Genomic DNA, 27,796 nt, shown 5'->3' with positions numbered 1-27,796 from the left:
TGAAAATCCCGTCCCAAGGCACCTGTAAAAATAGACTCAAAGTTTTTAGTAGACAAAATGAGTATCACAGAATATCTAGTTATCTTCTTTCACAAATATTCTGATATTTCTATTGCAAACTACAAAAATCAAGGTTCATCACTCAAATTAAACCTGATTTGTTATGAAATGTTTCCATCTTGATAAAATCTTTGTACTTAAGTGGCTTTATGAAAATATTAGCAACTTGATCTTGTGATTTTCCGTACTCCACAATAGAGTCATCTGTTTTGAAATGCATTCTCTTATATCTTACTCCCTCCGTCCCATAGAAATCGGCTAATTGGGAATGACATTGATTTTAATGCGTAAAGAAGGAGAAAAAGTAGTAGAAATAATGTTCTAGATGGTATGGCCAATAAATGATAAAGTAAAAAGAAAGAGAAAAGTTTTCCATAAATGAATATGGATTATTTCTATGGGATTAACGAAAAAGAAATTTAGCTTATTTTTATGGGACTGATGAAGTATGATTTTATGTACTCCACACTTGAGTCTTGTGATTTCACGTATTCCGCATATGAACCTCCTATTTAGCAATGCATTCTCTGGTATAGTAGAAACAAGTGTTGATGTGCTTACTTTGATTATACAACACCAAATTTTTTATAACACAATCACCTACATGTTATCCATACAGATAGGTGTTGGCTGTTTTGTTGCAACCCACCTCCATTAATAAACTCCTGATTTAAACTGCATGGTAGTCAAATATTTAGTTTCACAAAGTTGATAATGTGACATTAGGCCATATAATTATAATTGAATAGGCCATATATAGTCGATCATATATCTGAGTATCACTCACATTATTCATCTAGCGTATCTTTCTTGGATAACTTGACCCACAGTCCACTGTGTTTTGATAGTATGCAATTCTCTATTTTAATTTTTTTTTCATAATCTTTCTTGCATAGTTAATTGTGTGCCATCAACCAGATCTATGTCATATCAAATTCTTCTCTCATGATCTTCTTGAATATGCTTGATTGTTTCATGTGAAAATAAAACATACCAAAACACTACTTAAATATTTTCTCCTTTAGTTTTGATATGGAATGCATATTCATGAGGGTACTTGTCTTTGATTCTCCTATTCCATACTCTTCGTGCATATTTCAGCTCTTACAAAGCATTCATTAATTTCAAAACTTTATTTTCTTGTTCACAATGACTCACAATGCAATGGCCATGATGCCTTTGGTAGTGTCGTCAACTCCCACTCTCTTCATCCACGGAGACACAAAATTTGTTATTTACTTGGTTTTTGCAATTAAGTGGATTAGTTTGATATCCAAAAATAATTGTCCGACTAAATTTGATGTACCCAAGTTTACCAATGTAAATATATAATGAAACTCGGACATCAGTCAAACTATAATAAAATGACAAACTAAAATCATAAGCAATAATATCAAATAACATAACAATACCACGTGACCACCAGCACCGAGTCTTTCGCATAGTGGAAATCTGATGCAAAAAAGTTTAGATGTTTGTGAATGTGAAATTAAGATGTTTGTGAATGTGTTGGATATGTTTGGTGTTGGGAACTTACGGAGTGTGTCTCGGATGTGGAACCTGTTTTGCGCGGCCCACTCGTTGTAGGTTTCGCGCTCTTTTCCGGTGGGTTTGGACCACCCGATTTCGTCTGCGACCTCAAACTGGAAGGCTGAGGCTGCCGTGATAGCGAATGAGGCGGCGAGGAGGAAAGTGGCTGCTTTGGAAGCCATTGATTGGGTTATGTATATAGGTGAATTGAGATGAGAGAGGATGAAGAAATGGAATGTGGTGATGAAGATGGTGAATTGATGATATATATATAGGCGTAGGAGGAAGAGAGAGATCGCATGAGGAGTGGTGAAGTGAAGTAGTGTTGGGAGTGGGGTGATTCAGTTATGCTTACGTGTTTTTCTTCTTTGGAAACACTCAACACTTGCGCTCATTCAGTCAAACATTTTCAGAAATCGGTTCAATTATGGTCCCTTTTTTTATATTTATTATGAATATTTAACTAAAATAATAAGTACTTTAATCGACGGTTGTATTTGTGTATTTAAAGACATGCTCTAAATTTTAATTGACGTGCAAATTTATGTATTTAAACCATTATCTAATTCCCAATTTAAGTTGGTCCGTCAAGCAATATTAGCACACGTTCTATCTAATCTTATAACCTCCTCCAACTCTCACAAATCCTATAGCTAGCTTCCATTTAAATCTCACTCATTCTTCTTCTTCTTCTAATAACTACATTTGTAATGCTCCATTCACGATTCAGCTAAACAATACATATCTACATGATAATCCCCTAAGAATAATGAAATTGTTGTATTTGAGTGTTTGTTTTTGGCTGATTCTGATATCAGAGATGGTGTTTTCGAGCTACATTTCATGGGACGATTTGAAAGTAGAAGGTGAGAAGCTTCAACCCCAAAATGCAGCAGGGACAAAGCGCGTCATCGTCGTTGATCAAACCGGAAAAGGCGATTGCTTAACCGTGCAAGCTGCAGTTGATATGGTGCCCCATCAAAATCCCCATAGGCTCAAAATCTACATCCTTCCTGGCCTCTACAGGTTCATTTTCACCTTACCTCATTTTTTCTCCATAAAAACGCACGTGTTTAACGTGGGGAGTTTTTTATGTTGTGGCTGAGGCCTTCACTTGAAAACCGTTTTTTTTTCTTTCTTCTTAGAGAAAAGGTTAATGTTCCTGCTTCGAAGCCTTATGTTTCATTCATTGGAGATCCGGAGAGGACAGAGGCAACGGTGATAGCATGGCACAATCGAGCTTCGGATTTGGATGAGAACGGCGGTGAGATCGGGACGTTTCGATCAGCCTCTGTCACCATAGAAGCGGACTACTTTTGCAGTGTTGGGATCACTTTTCAGGCAATAAATAAACCCTTTGCCCCCCATTTTTTTTGTCCACTTTTGTCATTTTCGTCCGTCCCTATTTATTACTATCTATTTTCACTTTTTACCATTAATGTTAAGAAAGCGTCATATTCTTCTTTTCCAATTCTTTTTTTTTTACATTTCTTAAAACTCATCGTACACTCATTAAGTCTAATGTTTTTTTGTAAGCAGAACACAGTGCAGTTTAGTGCAGGGGCACGTGGGAATCAAGCGGTTGCGTTGAGGATATCTGGCGATCACTCTGTGTTGTACAAGTCAAGATTTTTGGGGTCACAGGATACGCTTTTGGATGAGAGTGGGACGCATTTTTTCTACAAGTGTTTGGTGCAAGGTTCAATTGATTTTATATTTGGCAGCGCGAGATCACTGTACATGGAATGCACCATCTCCGTGATCGGTGAATCATTTGCTATAGCAGCACAGCGTAGAGACACTGCCAACGACGATGGAGTGTTTTCGTTTGTGAATTGTACGATACATGGAGGCGGAGGCGGAGGCGTGTTCTTGGGGAGAGCGTGGGGGGATTATTCGAGAGTAGTATATTCATACAGTGAACTCGACATAGACGTGAAACCGCAGGGGTGGGACGACTGGGGAAAGCCATCAAGACAAAAGTATATACTATCATACCTTGCCTATTATTTATCATCAAAGCAAAGCAAAGAAATAAAGTAACTATGTAGATTTTGGTGTTGCAGGACTGTGTTGTTCGGAGAGTACAAGTGTCGAGGGAAGGGAGCGGATAGGCGCGGAAGAGCAGCATGGTCGAAAGCGCTAACGCACCACGAAGCACAACCTTACCTTGATTTAACATTCATTTCTGCCATCCAGTGGCTAAGATTGTAGAATATCTCATATGTAGGAGTACTATTCTTTAAACTTTATAGTATTAGTAATATTTTTTGTATCTGTTTTACAAATAGCATGAATTGGTACTTGCTCAATCTTGCCATCTTTGAGGTTATAGTGAGTTTGAATCTTTTCTATATTTCTTATTTTGGTAATATTTTTAAGCTCAAGTCTCATTACATCCTTTTCTTTTTTAGCATGTCCTTATTCTTAGTATTTATTTATTTATGTTTTTGCTATAATGCCCATGAATTAGAAATTAGAAAAGGAACTTTTAATTCTTGGCATTCTTTGCTTTTTCTGTGGAAGACGAATTCCCAATTCTTACTTCTCATTTTTGCCGCAACCCCCATTAGATGTAAGAAGAATTCTTAGTTCTTGCACGAATAATAGTAATATTCAAAGAAGTTAGAATGTAGGTAGACATTTTACATTTATGTACACTATAAAGAATTATCATAATCCATTACACTATTTATAATAGTAATAATCAATGTTGCAATGTAGATAAAACATTTATTACAAGGAATTGTCTTCGTCCAAAATATTAAATGAGTAAATATCTGTAGTCTATAGAGATGTTTTAAAGATTCTCGTATCTAAGGAGTAATTTCGAACACAATTTGACACACAACAAAGTTATCTCTGATACAAAAATCCAACAGATAAATAGTCACTCCACCAGCTAGTTTACACCTCAAATCCTAGTCAATTACCTTAACTCAAAAGTTTAATTAATTATCGTGTGAATAATAAACTATCAACCATCTAAATCTAGGGAAGAGAAAATGTCATAAGAGATTTGGAAATTTAAAATTGGGAGTATCATTCTATATTTCTATTAGTTCAAAATTGTCAAAATTTTGACTCTTTATTGATCTGATTCTCCTCTCAAATTTATGGAATACTCCCTCCATCCGCGAATAAGAATCTCATTTCTTTTCTGCACGAGTTTTCTACACACCTTTCTTAACACTTCTTAAAACTCGTGCCACCAAGTAATAAGACTCCTAATAGCACATAGAGGGAGGACAAATTTGATGCAAATCAAGCATACATGAAATCGTAAAGACCATGAAGTTTAGATTCATTTTCAGTTATTCCACGATAAATCTTTTTTAATGAATTTAGAAGTGATGAAAGCCAAGAATATGTGTGAACATCTTAACTGATGAATTAAACAAAGTCAATTAATCATAGTTAAAACGTCATGTAATTGATAAACAACAACAATATATTATATTTATACGCAAGCGACTAAATTTTTCCATTGTGAGACAGTTGAATATAAATCTAAACTTCAGAACCTTTCTCGTTAATTTTTAATGTCGTGGGACGATTTATAACTAAAACTACAGATGTTAACACAATTGATCCTATATTTTATTAAAAGAATGATTTATATTGGATTAGATAAAGGCAGGCTGAAAATGGTTTCAAATTTCGATAGTCCTTAAATGTACTGAGTAATTAGTCAATCCTAAAGAATGTTGAACATAAAATCGAGAACTACAATACAGCAACAACCCCTGCTTCTATACCTGAACTAGAGCTCACAAAAAAGAAGAAATCCTTGGAACTTTTTCTTTTGTTTATTTTTTCTCCAACCTAGATAAAAGAAGAAAAAATGCAGCTAGAGCAGGAGACAAGGAAATATTAAGTTCAAAATGTCAAATGACTTCCATAGTTTCATTTTCAACACAAACATATTCATTCGGATGAGAAAAACTGGTTTCTGTCAACCGAGTTGAACACCTCAAAAAATATTTGCTTAGTCAGAATCCAACCATTCTCTTCAATCTATCGTTTCCATAAACGCCCCTGTTGTTTCTGCTCTTGCATACGCCTGCAGCTCAAAGATAAACATATTAGACATTTTGGAGTTTGGACTGTATTCCAGCACATGTTTCCATCCGACCAACAAATGTTTCACACCCAACAAATGTGAAACAACTCAAACAGCATGAAACACCTTACCATACAATAAATTAACAAAATTTGTGTCAAATTCATAATGGAAAGTAACGAGTAAGTGTAACATTTTATACAACAACATAAGCAGAATATAAAATTTGCAGTACACGTTATATGACTATCAAACTTCAATAATTGCTACTGGCACTTAATGTGGTTGGCTATTAACATAAACCATATTTCGGAGATTCGACATTTATTTGGGAAAACAATTATCCTTCGCTACATATCCTCCTACCTCAACCCAACCCCAAAATAAAGAAAAAACATAAAGAAACTGACCTTTGATGTTCCTTGGATCGTTCAATGAACTCTTTGGCAATATCACGCCCTTGGTACGAGGCTAGAACAGTTCTGATGTCAGCTGGTCTGTGCTTAGCAACATCTGAATCCAAACAATGTAAACAACATATTCCAACAGAAAATGAATAGAAAATAAATCACTTATCAAGCAGGTTGGCTTGGCTCACACAAACAAAATTGTAGTTTCAATGCTTACATTCAAGAAATGGAATGAGATCTAGAAGTGCAGTATCGTCCTGTTCTCCTTGCCACGGTTTTACTTGAACAGAGTTTTCAGGCTGAAGGCTACTTTCTAGAGCATGACCACTAATATATATAACCTTTGCAGGATCCCGATTCAACATCGACAGATCCTACAGAAAGAGTACGTCAAAAAAAGCAATATTGTACCCTTGAAATAATACAAGTATTGCAACTAAAACAACGAAAATCAAGCATGCTTGCAGGTATTTAATAGATTGTCGATAAGGGAAAGATGATTTTTTTTGTTACATCTTCACCAAAAGCAGAATTAAATTCCAGATGCAGTGTTCTCATGGCACTACATTGCTTTCAGAAATCAATTCTTAGAAATTTTAACACCCATTTCCAGACTGTAGTCATACAATGAATGATGTAATCATAAATTAAAATTAAAAAACAGCAACTCACATTGTTGATTCTATGTTCCTTTCTTCTTTAGCAATATGCCTAATAAAAACTAGTCAAAGGTGTGTAATACCAACTACTCTTAAAAAATTGACATAAAGAGCCCAGAATTGAATCATCCGGTAACTCAGTCTGCCCAAGAGATGCATGATAATAACTCAGGAAATAATTGCCCAAGCATGTTAGACATAAGTAAGGGCCTTATATTAGTAGCTAATAGCTATCCAGCAGACCAGCACATTCACTCAATAGTTCAACATGGGTTAGTAGTAACATTCTATAACTAAGTTGACATCAGAAATTCAGAATAAGCACTGATTAACAAAATTCATGTTTATGAGTTTATCATTTGAGCCACGTGCAGTAATATATATTAACATGAAACAAATAAATTCAACAGCAAAAAGAACGATCATGCATGTAACATCAATAATAGAAGTCTTTACATGTCTATTGCTACAATGTTTATCTGTTTCACATTTACCTTTTCTTGGATATATTTCATCAGTGACATTATATGTACATAAAATTTCATATGATATCATAAGTAAAAGTGAATATACATACCCTATAGTGCTTGCCATTAACATATTTTGTTTCACCCCTTGAAAGCCTATACCGGATACAGTGTTTTGTATCCAATCTTTCAACAACAGGATCCACATACTGTAATTAAGACATACCATTAAGTGTCATAAACAATAAAAAAAAGATTAGTAACATACGGGAAGTGAAAGCAACAATGTCTTTCATTTTATATATCGAAAAAGTAAAGCCTCACCATATTTAATTGGTCAGAGTAGACTATAATTTCGTAAAATTGAGCTAAATACTCAAGAAAAGCATCAACACCAGGCCTCTTAAATGTTCTCCACCCTCGGTCACGCTTCATAAGCACAATCAGAAAAAAGAAATACAGTGGTTAGCATATCTGACCCATTATACTTGCATCAAGAAAGAACTTAAAACCAACATATGTGAATATTATGCGTGTGTACTTATATACATATTTAATGGATGGTTAACGGAGGTAGATCACACAAAGATTGATCCAAATTGATCATTAGTTAATAGGGGGGGGGGAGTTGTTTAGTTGATCCTCTCCCTATATGTATATACATATCCTACAAAATTTAAGGTAGCAACCTAATTAATGACAAGAACAATGTATAATTACACATAATATAATATGTGACCAATGCATTAATCTATGAGGCAATAGACGTGACATCAAGCAAAATAGTTTTAAAAAGCATACAAATGATACCTTCCAATCAGAGTATATCAATGTCTCATTCAAATCTAGAACAAGGGTGAAAATATGTTGCTCCAAAGGGTGCAAATCAGGGAGAAGCTTATCTGATGTTGGTTCCGTGAAACCCTGAAGCAAATCAATAAGACATAGAAAGAGTCTTTAAACTGACCACGGGTTTAAACAAAGTAATGAACTCTCGCACTCAAACATGAAAAAGCTAACATATACTTATTACCTTAATGTGTTCTTCAGCCAACCTCCTCAAATCAAGGTAAACTTCAACTAATTTGGCAGGACCTGTAACACACCAAATTAAAATGAGACATCCAGTCAAATCAAGATGTGATCTTCATGGAATAGTACTGAAGATGATTGGTAAAGAACAAACAAAACAAACTATTCTATCTTATCTTATCCAGTTATAGTAGTAAAAAAAAAAAGACCTTCAGAAGAAAACAACTTCACCTGACATTGCTGCAGCACGTAGATAAGCTTGGAATTTCTGCAGAAACAATTTGTTACATTGATTGGTAGTTCATGCCTCTTCATTTTCAGCATGACAGGAAGAAATTAAATCTCTAATTTCAAGAGTAATCCAAATATCCCAGGGGCCGTAAGCACAAGATCATGCTCACATAAGTAGCAGTTTTCCAATCATATAAATTGCTATCCTTCCTATTTTGCCAAATCTCATCAATGGGCATTTCCCATTGACTGATCAAGCTCTAGGGTGGGCATGAGTAGTTGGCTTAGAGCATCCCAGCAATACACAAGAATCTACAAATTACAAACCTCCAAAATGCTACCAAATTTATCATAGCAGGCATTCTCTTTAAGAACATATTCAGAGTTGTATGGAGAAGAATGAAGCTTATTACTTTAAATAGTAATATAGATGTTTTAGACTCATGTTCTAGTTTACAATGCCATCACCGATACTTCAAGAAAACATTAAATCAGAAAAAGGTGTTCCTCGTCCTTGTCTTCCTTGGCATCTGAACAAGTGATCATCTAACTACAATCATTTTTCTACACACACAGGGCAACATTGATGTAAAAACATGCCTCCTCTAAACTCATCAACACTCCACGTCACCACCATCCAACACATATTTCAGAAATGATTACAATGCAATAATCATGTGAACTAACATACATGCAAATGCTAAACAGAGAGGGAACAGAAAACGCACATCTAGAGAAGTCGCATCATCGGTAACAGTGTACTTTGCAGATGCACGAAAGCTCTTTGTCTTCTCATCAACTTCATCGGTTGTGTAGGCTACAAGTAAACATGTAGTTGCACGTAATTAAGCCCGAGCTTCAACCTAACAGTATCTTGTACACAAATCTTAAATGCATACATGCAATATTGCAATTCCTTCTCCTAAGTAACGTCCATAATTACTGATGGTGCTTTGATGAAGTTCTTTCATAAAACATAATGAAGCCTCTTGGAAAAAAAGTTTAAGAATAAAAAATCAATGAAAAGGAAAGTCATATTCCGAGACATGTATTACTTTACTCTTCAAATAACAATGGATCAAAGCAGGTGAATTTACATATATACCTCACCTGAATGAGCAAAAATAAATTGAATGGGGACCAGAACATTCTCAAAATTCCTAAAAATAACAAAATTGAAATGCGAAAGAGAGATATCAACCATATGTGGCGTAGCCGGACGTGGCGATACCACCGGTCAAGGCGGCAACGAGACCGTACTTGAGAAAGCCCCAGGAGCTCTTCGGCGACTCGGCTGCCGGCGTCGGACCGCTCGGAGGCTGCGGTGTCTGCTCTGCGAGGACAGATGCTGAGATGATGGAATCTCTCGGGGTATCATTGGCGGCGGTCGAGAAAAGCCGGCGATTAGTCCTCGAACTCGAAATCACAGAATTTAATCGAGCGCAATGCCGAGATAATGCAGACATCGATCAGATTTATTTGTTGGTGTGCAAGGGATCAGCTAGGGTTTTGCACTATAGGTTATGGGGTTTTTCCAAGGTTAGGACTAGGGAACTTCAGTCAAGATTCTAATAAATCCCAAATTGAAAATAATGTGGGGATTGTATCCTGGCTTCCAAGCATAGCAAGGGGTTGCTGTCATTATAAATTAAAAAAATTATATTTTATATAATATTTTAATATTATAATTTATTACTCCTTTCGCCTCGGATAGTTTGTCTCATTTTTTAATTTCGGTCTGTTTTACGTAATTTGTCCTATTTCACTCTTTACCATTTTTTGTAGTGGATCTTATATTCCACTAACTCATTCATACTCACATTTTTATTATAAACTAATATATAAAAGTTCACGTTCCACTAACTTTTTCAACTCACATTTCGTTAGAACATCAACATCCATATTCTTTGGTATGAGCATAGAAGTGGGCCCGGACCCACTTTTATTCATTTTTTACTCCATGTTCTTTGGCAAGAGCACAACACCTACATCCACACTCTTCAGAGCAGCTCAAGAATCTCATCATTCTATTATTCAATTTAAATAAAAACATTTTTAAAATTTAAAAATGCATTAAAAATACCCGAAATACTATTACAAATTACTAAAAAATTAAAAATTACATAACTAAAATCATACAAATTAAAAATTACTCTCCCCGTCCCACTTTAGAAATTCCGATTGAGTTCGGCACGGGTATTAAGAAATGTAAATGAAAGTTGGTGAAAAAAGATAGTGGAATGTGGGTCCTACTATTTTATATAGTTTTATAATAAAATGTGAGTGAAAAAGGGTTAGTGAAATGTGGGGCCTAATACCATTTATAGAATATTCCAACCGAGACTCCTAAAGTGGGACACCAAAAAATGGTAAACCGGGACTCCTAAAATGCGACACCAAAAAATGGTAAATCGGGATTCCTAAAGTGGGACGGAGGGAGTACATAATTACATCCTAATAAATACATTCGTGGAAATTTAAAGAAGACTAGCCCGATGGCGGTATCCCAATTGAGCTCGGAGAGCTCGTATCATTGCGTGATGTGAATCAAGTTGCTCGGGAGTCATCCGAGACGTATCGGTCATACTGATTTGACCCAAAAGAACCCACAACGAGTTGGTGGGGGTGAAGCGGCACAAAGGGATCGGGAGGTCGCGGCGTGACGGCGGTTGGCCGTCGCCTGTTTCCTTCCTTGCGGTCGGTGTTGGGAACTGCTTGGGCCGGCGTCGGGGCTACCCAAGTGAGCTCCGGCAAGCTGGCTAGCCACCTCATCCTCGCCGGCGTCGGATAGGGATACCGACCTCGATCGTTTGCTAGAGGAGCTAGAGGAGGATGTGATGTCTCCCTTATACTTCGGATGATGGCGCACCTCCTGCTAAGCGTTGAGATGCTTTAATGGTTTGTACTGAATTGATTGGTAGGTCGACATAGCGGCCGTGATGATGTCAACCTCTCTTGTGCTGCTCCCTGCCGACCGTTGTTCATGGAGGTAGTACCCCTGGATCTTTTGGATTTCATCGTTGGCTCTTTCGATGGCATTGCTGATACGCTCGGATTTTGCACTGTTTTAAGGCCATTATTTGGTCCGTTTTACTATCAAAATCACTCTACATGTCCATTATTTGCATATTTTATACATATTGGTATTTTGACGTGTTTTGTGAGAAATGTGCATATTTGAGCCGAAAAGGGGAGTAAAAACGCATAGTCTGGAAATCTGGAGTCAGACGGCGACCCGCGACCGCCGCGAAGTTGTACGGCGACCGCCGGCGCCCGCCGGTCGAGAGCCATGTGGCGGTCCGCCTCGGAAATTTACGCTAGGAGAAGAGTCTCGCCCGGCGACCGCCGGAGGACATGTGGCGGTCCGCCACCGAAGGGTCGAGTCTCTGGACTCCAACGCGGCGGCCCGCCGGAGAAAGGCGGCGAATCCGACCAACCCTAGATTTGCTCCAAGACTTACCAAATTTTGAAGATCTTTTCCTTCTATGATGAGGAATAATTTTCCCCTATAAATAGGACCTCAAGCTTCATCAAAAGAGGAGAACACATTCATAGAGAAAGAGAGTTACTACTTGCAATATTCATAGAGATCAAAAGCTAGAGTACTTCAATTGTGCAAGGAGTTGGAGAAGGATTTCAAGAACATCAAGAACGACAAGGATTCAACCTACGGGTTTTATTTGCTTTAGTTTTATGTTCAAATTGTTTTCCCTTCAATCTATGTTTTTAGTTTATTCAATTATGTGTAACTAAACTCATAGGATTCTAGGGATGTGTTAGTAGCAACTTTGGTTATACAATTCCGTTTTCTATTTAATATCCGTTTTGTTTTTACTTTGTTTCTTCCCTAAGTTAATCATGATGCTTCGTAATTGAGTGACACAATTATGTATGATTTAATATAACTTAGCTTCATAACTGTGACAGAGTTCTAGCGAGTTAGATCCACTTAGTAGACACTACGGTTAGCTTCCTTTAAAACGGCACTGTTAATTGAGAGTGGGGACTTTTCAAGGGTCTTAGGAGCTTTTTGGAGTTACGTATTAGGATTGACAACCCTAATGTTAGTAATCAACGTTTGTATCGCATGAGCATAAGCTAGGTAACTCGTCCTTTCAAAGTATTAACTGTGCTAGGGTATTGTAGTTTGGAATTTGTATAACCATAAAAGTGAAAGCACATCCCTGGAATTCCCTTATCTCTATACTTTTCTCTCCGTGATTTGCTTGCATTTAGTTGTTTACTGCTTTTAATATTTTCTGTTTTCAAAAATTTTCAAAAAAAAATTCTTGTTTCTCCAGATAGTAATTGAGTTCTAGTAGGAGATAGACACTTTGTGTACGTCTTCCCCGTGTTCGATATCCGGTACTAACATTTTGCTATACTATACCTACTCTGTATACTTGCAGGTATTTATAGTGCAAATAAAAAGTGCATCAATTGCGCACCATACTCTCATTGCGCTCGATGGTTCCTTCCGGTCGGTTGGCATTGTACCGGCGAGAGACGTGTCACCAAAACCTATCCCCGGTTTGATTCGTGCCAGTTTTCGCATCTTCGGAGATTTCTAAATAGGCTTTGAATAACTTCTCCATCTCCCCCGAAATGTACGAGGTGTGGACGTTGGGGTCACCGCCGGTACTGCCACGAGTACGGACACAGACACTACGAGGAGGAGGAGCGCCAGAACCTCCCTCCGGTGGCGTCGGGGCGCTCCCTCTCGTGCCAGTTTCGGGAGCCCACCCGTATTGCCCCTCGACATCTTGCTCGTCCACCGTGTAAAGTTGGTAGCCACCCGGAATATGCGAACCTTGGGTTTGAGAAGGGAGTGAGAAATCCGTATCCGATTAGGGAATGACGACGAGCCGAACCATTCGTGGTTCCATCCGCGGGAGTTGGAGGGGTGATCGTCGGAGCCGGACATTTTATGCAAGAGTGAAAGAATGAGAATTTAGACGAGAATTTAGATGAGAATTTAGAGAGAATTGATTAGAGAATTTAGAGAGAATTGATGAGAGAAGTATTTTGTATAGTGTGGTGTAAAAAGTTTTATGGCGAAATGAGGGTATTTATAGATGAAAACGTGAATTTTGAGATAAAAATAATTAAAAATAAATTAAAAATGGAGAAAAAATAGATATATTTTATTGGCGTGGGAAATCAATTTTTTTTAATTTAATTATGGTCACGTTGCATTACTACTTCTGTAGACTTTTTTATAAATCAAATATTAGTATCATTTTTGGTATATTAATTGATTAGGACTATATTTAAATATTCTTAGCATATTAATAATAGTCATCAAAAAATAAGTTTTCTTCCATCTCTAACATTTTATATGTTATTGAAATTTTCTTAGCATATAAATTCCTTTCGTTACATATAAAATGGATGTTTTCTTCAACCATTAATATTTTATATTCTTGCCTTAAAATTTTCTTTAATTATTTTTATATATTATTAAAAAAGTTAAAAGTTATAATTAATTAATAATATACTAAAATAGTTCAAATTATGCTAACTTGGTTATCATATTTATAAAAAAAATTCAAATTTTAAAATTTTAACATTATACTATAAAAAATTGTTTAAAAAGTAAAGAAATAAAGATAAAACTTATATGCATCAAAAATTTTAAATTAAAGAAATAAAGGCCGCAAATTGTGGAAAATGTCCATTATATTAGGTGTATTTAGTTTCACTTCATATTATACATGAGTATTTATTACACATAACACATGTCATAACACTAATTGGACACCCAAGTCATATTATCAACTTGGTATGTCTAGACTAGGGAATATTTTCTCAATGTAATATATGGCTTGAAATGATTTTCGTAGAAAATTTCTACGTACGTAATACCCTTAACTTTTTAATTAGACCGAACCGGTTTTATATTAACCGGTTTTATAATTATTTATATTATTTACTTACTATATTACCCCTATTATATTTTTATTATATTTTAATAGTAAAAATAATATAAACATTAATCTTTGATATATAAATAAATCGACCTGCCAATGATAAAAAAAAAACACGATAACTCATATCCAATTCCGAATCTCTTAAAACAAACATTAATCTTGATATATAAATAAATCTTGTATATAAATATCTCCATATCTAGCCGCTGAAACTCATACTCCTCATCCGTCGTGCCGACTCTACATTAATACTCCTCCATAGTGCCGCTGAAACTCTGCATTAATAATCCTTCTCCATAGTTAGAGATAGTAGAATCTGAGCAATGGCTAACATTGAAGAAACTATGCACGAGATATTTGGATCTGGGGATGAAGATGAGTCAATGACTTCAAATCAGTCGAACAATGATTTGAGTTCGGAATTTGATTTGCATGGAGATGATCCAAACAACGAGATAGGTATTTACCAAATTTATTATTCCGTAATTCATTCGATAAATTATACTCGCGGTTTTTTTATTTTTATTTTTTGCTTTTTTAGATGATATGCACAATCTATATGAAGACTCGTTTAATCAGCTAATTCGAGAAGGCCCTAAATCGGGCATGGAGTTTGATTCCTCAAGTAGATTCTTAGAGGCGTACAATTCATATGGAAAAACACAAGGTTTTTGCGCTATTTCGAGAAGTAATTCGGGCAAATATCTAATGTTTTCCGTTATTCAGATATTCATATTATCTTATTTGAAGTTTTGGCAGTGATGATTCCAGGATTTTTCGTCTTGGGGTACAATAAATTATTTTAGCTCTTGGAAGCTTCAAATCTAACTAATTCTTTTTATTTTCTTTTATTTTTTTCTCAATCAAAATTTATGATTTTATTTTCGTTATTGAAACAATGTGCAGAAGAGAATTGGAAAGATATATATTATGAACAAATGATATCTATGGAGTTAAAATACACTGAAATATTTTTAAAAACCTAAAATGATAAAGATATGAAAAAAAATTATTTTAATGATTTGAAAAACAGTGATCAATATATGTGCTAATTTTGTAGGTTGCAAATATATGAAAATATTTTAAAAAGCTAAAATGATGCAATTATAAAAAGAAAAAGAGCAAATGGCGAGCCGCGTTGAAGGGGATTAAACTCAGCAAATGGAATAAACAAAAGTACAAAAAGCAACGGCGAGAGGCGGCATTAACATGGGTCAAACTCAGGCCTCCTATGTGCAAGTGGATGAGAATACCACTAGATCAAGTCCAAAATTTATAATTAGCCGTATCTAATTTCTTTATCAAGGCAAATTGAGGGTACCACCATGTATCCACGTGGCTCCGTCACTGAGTTTGGTCTTTTGATATAACTTTTTCTAAAATTAAGACTGAACTACATGAAAAATCTCTTATTTTTTGAAATGGGCCATTTCAGGTTCCTAACTAAAAAAATATCATCAGAAGACCCTAATCTTATTAAATATAAGAGTGAATAACAAAAAAATTTGGTCCCTGAACTATGCGTTTATCTTGCCGTTAGTCCCTAGATTTTCAAAATATCGCCAGACATCCCTGGACTAAGCGTTTATCTCAAAATTGGTCATTTTTCACTGTTTCGTAACGAAAATACCCTTTTGGGGGGTTTGGGCAATTTGGTCTTTTTACACTTCAAATCTAATATTATTTCAGTGATGTATTAAATCTGATATTATTTCCAAATTATCATTCTTCTTCCCTTTTACTATCCTTCACTTTGTTTCTTTATTTCATTATTAGATTTAATTTTATAAAATTAAGTTATATATTTTTAATAGTTTTAATCATAAATAGATCATATAACACGATTTATTCTGAGATAAATATCCATCCAATGTAAGACTAATATAATTTTCGTTTATTAATTTGAAAACAATCAAAATAAACTAGAAAATTTCAACAAAAATTCTCCTATATCTAATTTTAGTAATATCAAATTTTTAGTCAACTTCAGAATTTTTAATCACAAGCAATTATAACAACCGAACGAATGCTAAATAGAATAGCTCAACCAATTCAGCTGAATACTATATTAAATAACAAAAATAATAGTTTCAATATTTATAGTGTCCGTGAATTAATAGTTTTAATTAAAAAATTTATTGATATTTAAAAATTAAAATTTAAAATTTAATTTTATAAAATTAAATCTAATTGATATTCTATTGAGCCTTCGCTCGGTTGTATAATTGCTTGTGATTAAATATTATGAAGTTGACTACAAATTTGATACTACTATTGAAATTTTCTAGTTAATTTTGATTGTTTTCAAATTAATAAACGAAAATTATATTAGTCTTACATTAGATGCATATTTATCTAAGAATAAATCGTGTCATATGATCTATTTATAATTAAAACTATTAAATATTGATTAAAACTAAAGAGGTGTCGTACCTTATTGATTAAATATCAGAAAATGAGTCTTATAAGGAAGAAAGGTCTCATTTTATTATTTTCGTATTAATTAATGCGGATAATAATAAATATGTATATTATAAAAAAATTTAGAAAGTGTAAATAATGATAAATTTTTAATAAATATGAAGTATCAGAAATTATTAGACAATTACATAAAAAGTTTCTGACAAAAATGTCCCAGAAATCACATGTCAACAATATAATGATATGACAAAAATGCACTTTTAGGCCTTAAGGGCATTTTAGTCAGAAAAAATAAGATATGTGATTATGTTTAAGGTTTGGGTCGTCTGGCGATATTTTTTTTGTTAGGGACCTGCGGTGTTACAAACGGAAATGTTAGAGACTTTTCACGTAGTTCACTCCAAAATTAAATAACTCTTATTATAAACATTAAGAAAATATATGACATAGATCCCAAAATACTAACACTACTACTTCAACTACTTTGTTCTCCTTTTCTCTCTTACTTTATCAATTTTTCTCTCATACTTTATTAATTATGAATTAAAACTGTAACGTTTCAAATGTTTCTATTTGTCAAGGATGGAGGTAGTATAAATTTTGTACTATCTTTTTTATTATAAGGATACATGATATAACACACATGTAACGAATGTCATTAGTAGTGCACTGCTGAAGTCGACACAATAATGAAATTCAATGTAGATGATAAAGAAATTAATCAAACAATTAATTTTTTGAAAAATAAAAAGTATAATTTTAAATTTTAATTACTTATAGTTTATGACTTTTTAACACATTTAACGTTTATTAATACCCACAAATATTTATTTGATTAATCACGCGTATAAAAAGTTTGAAAGTGAGCTATAATATTAAAATTAAATTAATTAGTGGTGTATGAGTAAAAAAATTAATTCACATAAATATAATAGTAATCGTTAATGTATATATACAAAACATTAATTTGTTAATAAAGAATTATGAACAATAATTTGTACCACACCAAAAAGTTTTTATACGTCAAACTCAAAAATATATTTGCATATTTTAAGATATTGTTCGAAATAATGCTTATGAATATATTGTGGAATAAATATATATAAGCCTAGATATACAGTTTTATCAATATCAATATCATATCTAGTTAGTTGAGTATCTTCAAAACTTGCGGCAAAACTTCAAAATTTCAAAAATTGCGCCAATATTAAAGGATCAGATTCAATATATGATGATTAAAGGAAAAAATTTTATGCGCCAAACTAGTTGAGTATCTTCCCCCAACTCCTTTGGATAGATACAAACTTTGATAAATAGATTAGATATAGAAATAATTAAGGAGCAAATATATACGATACAATTTTTTTGATAGTTATATGTTAGATATGAAAATCACGTTCAACTATTATATATACTTCTCATTCATTTAATTTTTACATTTATTAAATAATTCTAAAATGTCTTCAGAGTGGACGTCTTCACCGTCAAAAAAGACTTTGGAGATTCTTCACTACACCAAAAGGAGGGAAGCTAAGGCTCTCCAAAGGAAACTTCACCAGTTGTTCAAGCGCATGGCCAACGATCTACATCCTCATGTTGTTGAAAATTTGCTCCATGGACACTATCCACTCGGCAAGCTCTACCCGTTGTATCGTGAATTTAAGGAAAATCCATCCGGAAAAGCTAGAGTGCCGGCGACATCCGATGTCATTGTCATTGATTGATTTATGTTTTTTTTAAAACTTTTGAATTAAGTTTCAATTCTTCTTGTTTGCATTTAATTATTATGGATTAATGAAATTGCTTTATTTTTGTTCATTATTGTGTTTTAATAGAATATGTGTATTGTTCTTCAGTTTTCAATAAGTTCGGTTTCGAGATTAAGTTTATAGGTTTAGTTGTTCAACGTACATGAATATAGTATATACAAATAATTTAATAGTAACAAATAATTAGCGTTATGAAGTAGTATTAAAAATTTGTTATCCAATACTATTGAAGTGTCGTTAATCAGATTTATAATATGTGATAAAAAAATAATTAATACTATATAAATTTTGATTGAAGTAATTTTAGTAACAAATAATTACTACTATAGTTGAATTGAAATTTTCAATATTGATAAACATATTATTTTCGTCATTTTTTATTCAGAAGATTGTTTATAAAATACTCCCTCCGTCCGCGAATAAGAGTCCCGTTTTTTTATTTTAGTCCGTCCGCGAATAAGAGTCTCGGTTCACTTTTACTATAAATGGTAATATGGTCTCAACTTCCACTGACTCATTCCACTCACATTTCATTTTAAATTAATATATACAAGTGAGACCCCTATTCCACTAATTTTTTTCCACTCACTTTTCTTAACATTTCTTAAAATCCATGCCGCCCATGAATGAGACTCCTAATGACGGACGGAGGGAGAATAAAAAAATCCATTTGCATAGTTTTTTTTTTTGTCTCATAAATATCATCTGGTCAATTCTCTCTTTCTACTCTGTTCCTCCAAATTGACATTCCACAACATTTTTTTCTCCAAAATTAAATTGCACACATCTTATTTTGTACTCCCTCCGTCCCCCATTAAGAGTCACACTTTTCCATTTCAGTTCGTCCCCAATAATCTAAATGGAAAAACTCACATAGAGAAATTGAGATTCCCTGACGTTTTTTTCTCCAAACACAAATCTAATTCAGATTTGGGGATGATAATTTTCAAAAATTGGAGTCATTATTTGAGAACTAGTCTAACAGAAACAATATAAGCATCACTGAGAAAGAGAATTGAAAGAAGCATCGCTGATAGAAAATAAGAACTGAGCAGAAAAATAGACGCAGAATTGAAAGAGGATTGTAGAAAGAAAAAGAAAAGGAGAGAATCGATTAAATTGTAGTAGAATGAAAAAAAAACTGAAACAAAACGAGAGAATTGAAGAATAGGCGTAGAGAATTGGAGAGGAGTGGTGAATTGTGGAGAGAAAAAAGGAATAAAATGACTAAATTGAAGAATTAAAAAAAACAGAGGACGGAGAGAATTGAAAAGGGGAGTCGCAGATTGTGACGTCGTACGAGAGAAAAGTCATTTATGGAATATTAATTGATTTAAAAGGAATTAAAAATCATGAACCAGTTATAAATGTGAATTACCTAAAATATCCAATTACGTACGTAATTATTCTCTACGTTTATCACTGCTCGAATTTCCTAAATTTATGCTAAATTCGTATATATTCACAAATATCTTATTTTTAACATATAAATAAAATTTAACACGGACAAAATCTCCACAAATTATTAATTGACAACAAAACTAATATATTACACGTCAATATGTCAATATCTATATTTGATGATATAAGGAACCAAATATGAATATATAATTAAATATATTAATAAGATATACTAATAGAAAACGTATTATACTTTTAAATTTTTACAATGAACTAAGAGGGACTAAAAAAATTTTAAAAACAAAATTTATAATTGACTAATGGAAATTACTAAATTCATACTAAATCCATATATTCATGCTGATATTCTTTTAATACAAGGTTGGTTATGGAAATTCCTAAACTTACATATTTCCACATGAACTAACTCCATATGATAATATAATGAACCAAATATGATTATATAATGAAATACATTAATAACAACATTTAAATAATAGAAAATGTAACAAAATAATATTTTAAAATTTTAACAATAAACTAGGTGGGACTGAAAATCTTTGAAAACGAAATCGGTAATTGATTATAGAAATTCTTAAATTCATGTTAAATCTGTATATTCATGATTATATTCTTTTAATTATTGTTGGTTATGAAAACTCCTATATTTAGCTAAGTCCATATATTAACACATGTTTTTTTTTTTTTAAAAAAATGGTATTTTCGTACGAAAATAGTGGAAAGAGTCACACCATTAATGCGTTTGCATAGTTTAGGGAGGTCTCACAATATTTTTTGGGGAACGCCTAAATGGTGTCATAATTTAGTTATATATTGATGATTAAAAAAAATGATAATGCTAGTTTGCATGAAAAAATAAGAACACACTGCTTATTGCATGAAAATAAAGAAGCTCAAACACAATATCCATTTCTAGTTGAAAAAAATTATTACTATAGTACTATCTAATTTTTTAAGAATCAATAAATAATAATATTCCCTCCATCCCATGTTACTTGCATTGTTGTTTTTCGGCTCGTCACAAACTTCTTACACTATTTATAGTTTCAGTTAGAATTAATACATTTAATTAATATGTTAGTTTAAATTAAAAACTCTTTTATTAAGTGATGTCTCATTACACTTAAAATTCTTATTTAATTATACTAAAAAATCAATCCCAAATTTACGGTCTAAAATGAAAAGTGCGAATAACATGGGACAGAGGGAGTATGATTTTGATTTTTGATGAAATTAAAAATTAAGTTATTTGTTTAATAATAGGAATTACAAAATAAAAAATATGAAATAATAATAATAATAATAATAATAATAATAATAATAATAATAATAATAATAATAATAATAACGAAGTAATAAAATAAGTTGTTATATTAGATTTATGGCTGTACTAAAAATTTGATAGAAACCAGAGCTGTAGCCTGTATTATATTGTATTGATTCACGGCGCACATAATTTTCACAATACCATCATCTATAACTTTCTCTGTGTCTTTTATCTCCACTTCTTTCGGCTACCTTTATTTTCAGTTTTTAAGACAATCAGTGGGTAGCAAATTGTAATTAATCAATTTACGATACTAACAAACATGGTATAGATCATGCCTCAAAAGCATTCAGTTGGCCACCGAGATTTAAAAAAAGAAAGAAAAGAATACTAATATTAGACGAATTGCCAATCCCTATAATCTACGTTACCAAAAATACAAATTTACCTTTAGACGCACGGCATCGCTACAAAAATGATTGATCAAAATAAATAAAACTTGGCAAAGATGATTAGTAAATACAGCTTTCAATCATAAAAGAAGTGAGCTGTCTCCACACATCATCAATTCGAACCATCTAGACACGCCTCGCATTTAATCACTGCATTCCTCCCCAAGTAAAACCCTAGATTTTTTCTATAAATTAAACCGCCACCATCTCCCAATTCCGCAATAAAAAAAAATTGGAGGCGAGAATCCTGTGTTTGCAGCAGCTATGGGGTTGAATTGGCTTCTCAGCTTTGCAAACACGATCACTCTCCACCAATCGGCGGGCGAAGGAGGCAAATCGTCGAGCGGAGAGGAGAAGCGGGCGAATTACGGATTCGAAATGCCGCTGCATTATCCGCGATACGCGAAATCGGACTACGAGAAGATGGATGAGGAGAGGCTGGATTTGCTGCTGCGGCAGTATGGGCTGAATTTTGAGGGCGATTTGGAGGAGAAGAGGAGGTTTGCGATGGGGGCGTTTCTGTGGCCGGATCAGTTTTGATTCAATTATTAGATTAATTATTATCTCTAGCTTTGTGGTTTTCTATGTATGAATCGTTCTTCTCCATTTCGTGATGTTGCTTGTAAATTATAAGTATAAGAGGTGGATTTAGTTTTATACTATTACCAGTGTTTTTTGGTTTCATTTGTTGAGGCTGACAAGAACAAATTCGATTACCTTGACAAAACCGATTGTTTGATTACTTGGATATAAAATTACTGTTTCTAACACAATTCACAGTTATTACGTCAAGAATCAACAATACTGATTGATTATTGCCAATTTTGCAACCATAGATATAAGAAATGATTAATTAGGTTGGTAGCAGAGGCCAAGAAAATTTGTTGGTGTGGCTACTTTGCAGTTGCAGGCGAGGCAGAATCCATGGTAATACAACAGAGGAGCAGCGGAGGTGGCAAAGCTTTACCGAGCGAAGGTGGCTGTAATGTTCCAAATTTGTGTATTTTCGGATATTTATTATATTAAGAGTAAAGATTTATTTTGGTTTATATTAAGAGTAAAGATTAATCAACAAAAATTATAGTGTCTCCTTAAATTTTAATGGTTCTTATTTTAATCGGTTTTCTTATTAACTGTTGTTGCTTTATTTAATTGCCCTTTAACTACTGCTCCCTCCGTCCACGATTAAGTGTCCCACTTCTAAATAGCACGAGTTTTAAGAAATATTAAGAAAAGTGAGTAGAAGAAAGTTAATGGAATAAAAGTCTCACTTATATACATTAGTTTTAAATGCTATATGAGTGGAATGAGTTAGTAGAATGTGAGGTCTCTTTACCATTTATGGTAATTATGAACCAGGATACTTATTTGTGGACCGACCAAAATGGAAAAACATGACTCTTATTCGTGGACAGAGGGAGTAAATTTGTAAAGCTAAATCAATATCAAATTACATTGATTATATACGAAAATGGAGTACGAAAATAAGAGTATGATCACTACTTAAAAAAAAGGTGTTATTTAATTAGAGAAATCGCATGAATTGAGGTTGCACTAAGAAATTGGAAAATGACACTATTAATTTTTTTAAGAGTGAACTACATAAATGGTACCTGATCTTTCACTTTCACACATAAATGGTATCTGATCTTTATTTTATATCGTTTTTGGTACCCAGTGATAAAAATAACCATAGGTATCAAATATGTGATTTTTTTTTCATGGAGGATATTTTTGGAAATTTCAATTATATGATACCAAATATGTGATTATTTTTTCTTCCTTTCTTATTTCTCTTTTTCTTATTTAGTTCCTTATTCTTTCTTTTTTCTCATTTTCTTCTTTCTTTTTAGTATTTTATCTTCCTTTCTTTTTTTCTTTTTTCTCTTTAATTTATGTTTCTTCTTCCTTCTTTTTTTCTTTTTTCTTCTTTTTCTTCTTTCGTTTTAGTGTTTTATACCTACATCTTATTGCATTATATAAATAAAAAAACAAAATACCTAATTAAATTAATTGAATATTTTTTATTAAATTATGTTATACTCATATTATGGTTGAAACACCTAACTAATAATATTCAACTTTTATATCATTATAGTTCACAATGTTACTACTACTACCACTACTACTACTACTACTACTACCACTACTACTACTACCAATACTACTACTACCACCACTACTACTACTACTACTACTACTACTAATACTACTACTACTAATAATAATAATAATAATAATAATAATAATAATAATATTATTATTATTATTATTATTATTATTATTATTATTATTATTAGTATTACTACATAATATTATGTGATTCATAATTTATATAGTTATATTACAATTATTTATTAATTACTATTAGTTTTTAGTATTATAATAATAATATTATTATAATAATTAAATATAATTATTATATTTAAGTATATTTGAATGATATTAAAAATAAATTAATTATTAATTTATAACATCAAAATAATAATATTAATATTGATTAATAATAATAGTATAAAGAATTAGGAGAATGAAAGAAGATATTATAATATCACTTTTGGTACAAACTTTATGGATGCCCAAAATACCCTCTATGACATAAATGGAAAAATATATTTGTTTAAAGGGCATTTTGGGAAGAAAATTGCATCAGGTACCAAAAATGTTATTTGTAGGTACCAAAAACGATATAAAATAAAGATCAGGTACCATTTATGCAGTTCACTCATTTTTTAAAGTACTAAGAATTACTATTAATAAAATAATTGAACCTGAATGATATTATTATTTCGTTCGATAGCAAAAGTATTAATAATAATAATAATAATTATTATTATTATTATTATTATTATTATTAAATATGAAATACTATTATTAATTTGTTGGATGATAATATTAAGAAATTAACTATATAGGCATGTAGTTGTTTTTATAATTTAAACTTTAAAAAATTATTTAATAATAAAATAATTGAATGTAAAATATTATTTGGATGATAACACTAATAAACTAAATATATATATATGCAGTATAGTCGTTTTAATTACTTAGAATTATAAAAATAATTTAATAATTAAACAATTGGATATGAATGACTATGATTATTTCGTTAGAAGGTATACTTAGAAATTAAGTATATATATATATATATACATGTAGCTATTTTTGTAATTTAGATATTTTAAAATTATTTAAAAATAAAATAATTGGATGTGAATGACTATGATTAAATTGTTGGACAATGATACTAAAGAAATTAAGTATACATGCATGTAGTCGCTTTTATAACTTAGAATTTTAAGAATTTTAAAGTACTATTATTATTATTATTATTTCATTGGATGATAAAACTAAGAAATTAAGATATAACCATGTAGTCATTTATAATTTGGAATTTTCAGAATTATATATAATAAAATAATTGGATGTGAATGAGTATGATAATTTCGTTTGATGGTAACACTAAGAAATAAAGTATATATGCTTTAGTCATTTTCATAATTTATAAATTTAAAAATTATTTTAATAATAAAATAATAGGATATGAATGACTAAATATGAATAAATTGTTAATGACAGCACTACGAAATTAAGTATATATGCGTATAATTGTTTTTATAACTTAGAATTTTAAGAATTATTTAATTACAAAATAACTGTAAGCGAAATATTATTATTACTAGTATTAACACATGTACTATGCACAGGACATAAGAATTTCAAATAATGAAACAATATATAATAAATTTATAGAAAATATAAATTCAAATCAATATGAAGATTTAAAAGAACATAAATGTATTTATCTTGTTTAACTCTAAATGAAGAATTTACTACGTCCTAATGAATGAAATATCAATATAATTTTAATTTATAATCTAAGTAAAATAAAAATAATAAAAATTAATAACAAAAAAAAAAGTGTAACAGTGTAACTATATTCAAAAAGTATGACTTAATTAGAATAAGATATACAAATATTATTTCTATATAACAGTATTACTATTACTATTATTAATATGTTAAAGTTGACTTTTATGTTTTCATTTACTACTATTTTCTTAATATTCTCAATCCTAACGTCTAAACTTTTAGAAAAACTGATATGAATATTATTCAATGATTTTTCCTTTTTTAAAACATATATTAATAATACGTAACTTTAAATAATTGTTCATTTTTATTCAGAAAATAAAAACAGTTATCATGTTTTCTTATTGAAAATATTCAAACCAAAAGAAAAATATTTATACGGAGAATAAAATGATAAAACAAAACAATTTTGTCATGATAAAAGAAAACTTTAAACTCTAAACTCTAAACTATTATTATTTTTTATTTTTAAAAAAGAAATTTTTTTATCACGAAGCTAATGAATTCAGAATTTTATAAAATTTCTTACAAAAGAAAAATTTATAATTTTTTCAATAATTAGTTACTAAATAAAATTAATATTACATCCCCAGGGCCTGAATTAGGTTTTGCAAAATGGGCTTGACCCAATTCTTTAAAAAGTACAAATGCAAAATCCGTCTCCCTCTCCTCCCGTCTTCTCCTTCACGCCGCCACCGCCATCCCTGCCCGGCCTACACCACCTCGCCGCTGCCGTGTGGGATAGCTGCGAGGCTGCACTGCTCGCCTGCCTCCCTCTCTCCTATCTTCTTTTTTATCCCTAGCACTGTCCTCTCCCACGTCCACCTCCCTCGCTCTTCTCTCTTCACGCCCGTCGTCACCCTCCTGCAAAGCTGCATCGCCGCCTCCTACTCCTCATCTCCGGCATCTCTCTCGCCGTCTCACCCAGTGCATCACTGGCCTGTCCCGGCTGTGCCGCACAACCGCAATTCTCTCTTTCTCCTTCTCACCTTTCTCTCTCATTATCACACCACAGCCGCTGCTGCCGTCCGCCGCCGCTCCGACGATGATTGGGGGTCTTCCTCGATGCACACTTTCTCCTTCCTCTTTCTTCTTCTCCCCCTTATCTCTTTATGTTTTATTTTGCAGATTCAAAGTTAGGAGTAGTTTATAATTGTTCCAAATCTTGATTGGGAAGCTATCATTTGATTGAACCAATTTTCTATCCAATAGTTGTCATTTCTCAAAATGACCAAAAGGGTAAACAAAATAGTATAAAAATGTCATTATCTACGTTAAAATAAACCAAAACAAAAATTAAAAAATCAAAAAGTCAAAAAGGGACCCACCTTCAACCAACTCACTTCATTTATTACACACTCCACCATCTCACTTCATTAATTACACACTCCACCAATTTCTTAGAACCCGTGCCATAACTAAATGGCACTCCTAATGTGGGACGGAGGGAGTAATTTGGAAACTTAAAAATTATTTAATAATATAAATAAAATATGGATTGGATGCGAATGACTATGATTATTTCGTGTGATGAGAATACTAAGAAATTAAGGAATCAAAATAAACACGTGAATTTAAAATTAAGGAATCGAATTTTTCCCAGACAGAATCCTAGCAATCAAACATGGCATAAGATATTAAGCATATGCATGTAGTCGTTTTTTATAACTTAGAATTTGAATAATTCTTATTATTTCTGCATTGGATGATAACACTGATAAATTGAGTATATATATGCATGTAGTCGTTTTTATAACTTAGAGTGAATGATTATTTTGTTTGATGATGACACATAGAAATTAAGTAAAGTATATATGCATATAGTCATTCTTGTAATTTAGAGATTTATAGATTATTATATTTAATAATAAAATAATTGAATGTGAATGACTATGATTTAATTGTTGGACAATAATTCAAAAAATTAAGTATATATGTATGGGGATGTACTAGTATAACAACTAATTTTAAAGTTACAACGTACCAATCTGGTGCTGCCATGTGGCACAAAAATGCAATATTGTAAACACTAAAATGCAATATATATTTGTAGAAGCTATAAATGAATTTCGGCAAATTGCATTTTTGTTATATGCAAATTGCATTTTTTATTGTTGAGTTTTGCATTTTAGATATTGACTGATTAATTTGCGTTTTATATGTAGACGGATTGATTTATATATGTGAAAATGCAAAACTTAACAATATAA

At 32.1% G+C, this 27,796-nt stretch overlaps 3 protein-coding genes across 3 annotated transcripts; 2 read left to right on the top strand and 1 right to left on the bottom strand.

The window, feature by feature from the left end:
• The first annotated feature begins 1,511 nt into the window (after window positions 1-1,511).
• LOC125209045 (pectinesterase QRT1-like) lies at window positions 1,512-3,814 on the top strand. Its single transcript, XM_048108631.1, has 4 exons — window positions 1,512-2,616; window positions 2,736-2,931; window positions 3,127-3,572; window positions 3,657-3,814. The coding sequence occupies exons 1-4, from the start codon at window positions 2,360-2,362 to the stop codon at window positions 3,802-3,804; spliced, it is 1,047 nt and encodes a 348-aa protein (XP_047964588.1). The 5' UTR covers window positions 1,512-2,359; the 3' UTR covers window positions 3,805-3,814.
• A 1,415-nt stretch (window positions 3,815-5,229) lies between these two features.
• Window positions 5,230-10,039, bottom strand: LOC125217028 (mitochondrial import inner membrane translocase subunit TIM50-like). Its single transcript, XM_048118850.1, has 10 exons — window positions 9,654-10,039; window positions 9,181-9,269; window positions 8,453-8,489; window positions 8,223-8,284; window positions 8,000-8,113; window positions 7,514-7,618; window positions 7,300-7,398; window positions 6,281-6,437; window positions 6,064-6,166; window positions 5,230-5,653 (listed from the first exon to the last, which is right to left on the bottom strand). Exons 1-10 carry the CDS (start codon window positions 9,916-9,918, stop codon window positions 5,608-5,610), a joined length of 1,077 nt encoding a protein of 358 aa, XP_047974807.1. The 5' UTR covers window positions 9,919-10,039; the 3' UTR covers window positions 5,230-5,607.
• An 11,817-nt stretch (window positions 10,040-21,856) lies between these two features.
• On the top strand, window positions 21,857-22,397 carry LOC125215499. The gene has a single exon (XM_048116930.1). It carries the CDS (start codon window positions 21,978-21,980, stop codon window positions 22,251-22,253), a length of 276 nt encoding a protein of 91 aa, XP_047972887.1. The 5' UTR covers window positions 21,857-21,977; the 3' UTR covers window positions 22,254-22,397.
• Window positions 22,398-27,796: the final 5,399 nt, after the last annotated feature.

The sequence above is a fragment of the Salvia hispanica genome, chromosome 3 (assembly GCF_023119035.1).
Source record: "Salvia hispanica cultivar TCC Black 2014 chromosome 3, UniMelb_Shisp_WGS_1.0, whole genome shotgun sequence".
Taxonomy (NCBI): domain Eukaryota; kingdom Viridiplantae; phylum Streptophyta; class Magnoliopsida; order Lamiales; family Lamiaceae; genus Salvia; species Salvia hispanica.
Note: the sequence above shows the minus strand (reverse complement) of the source record. Positions and strands in the feature narration are given on the sequence as shown.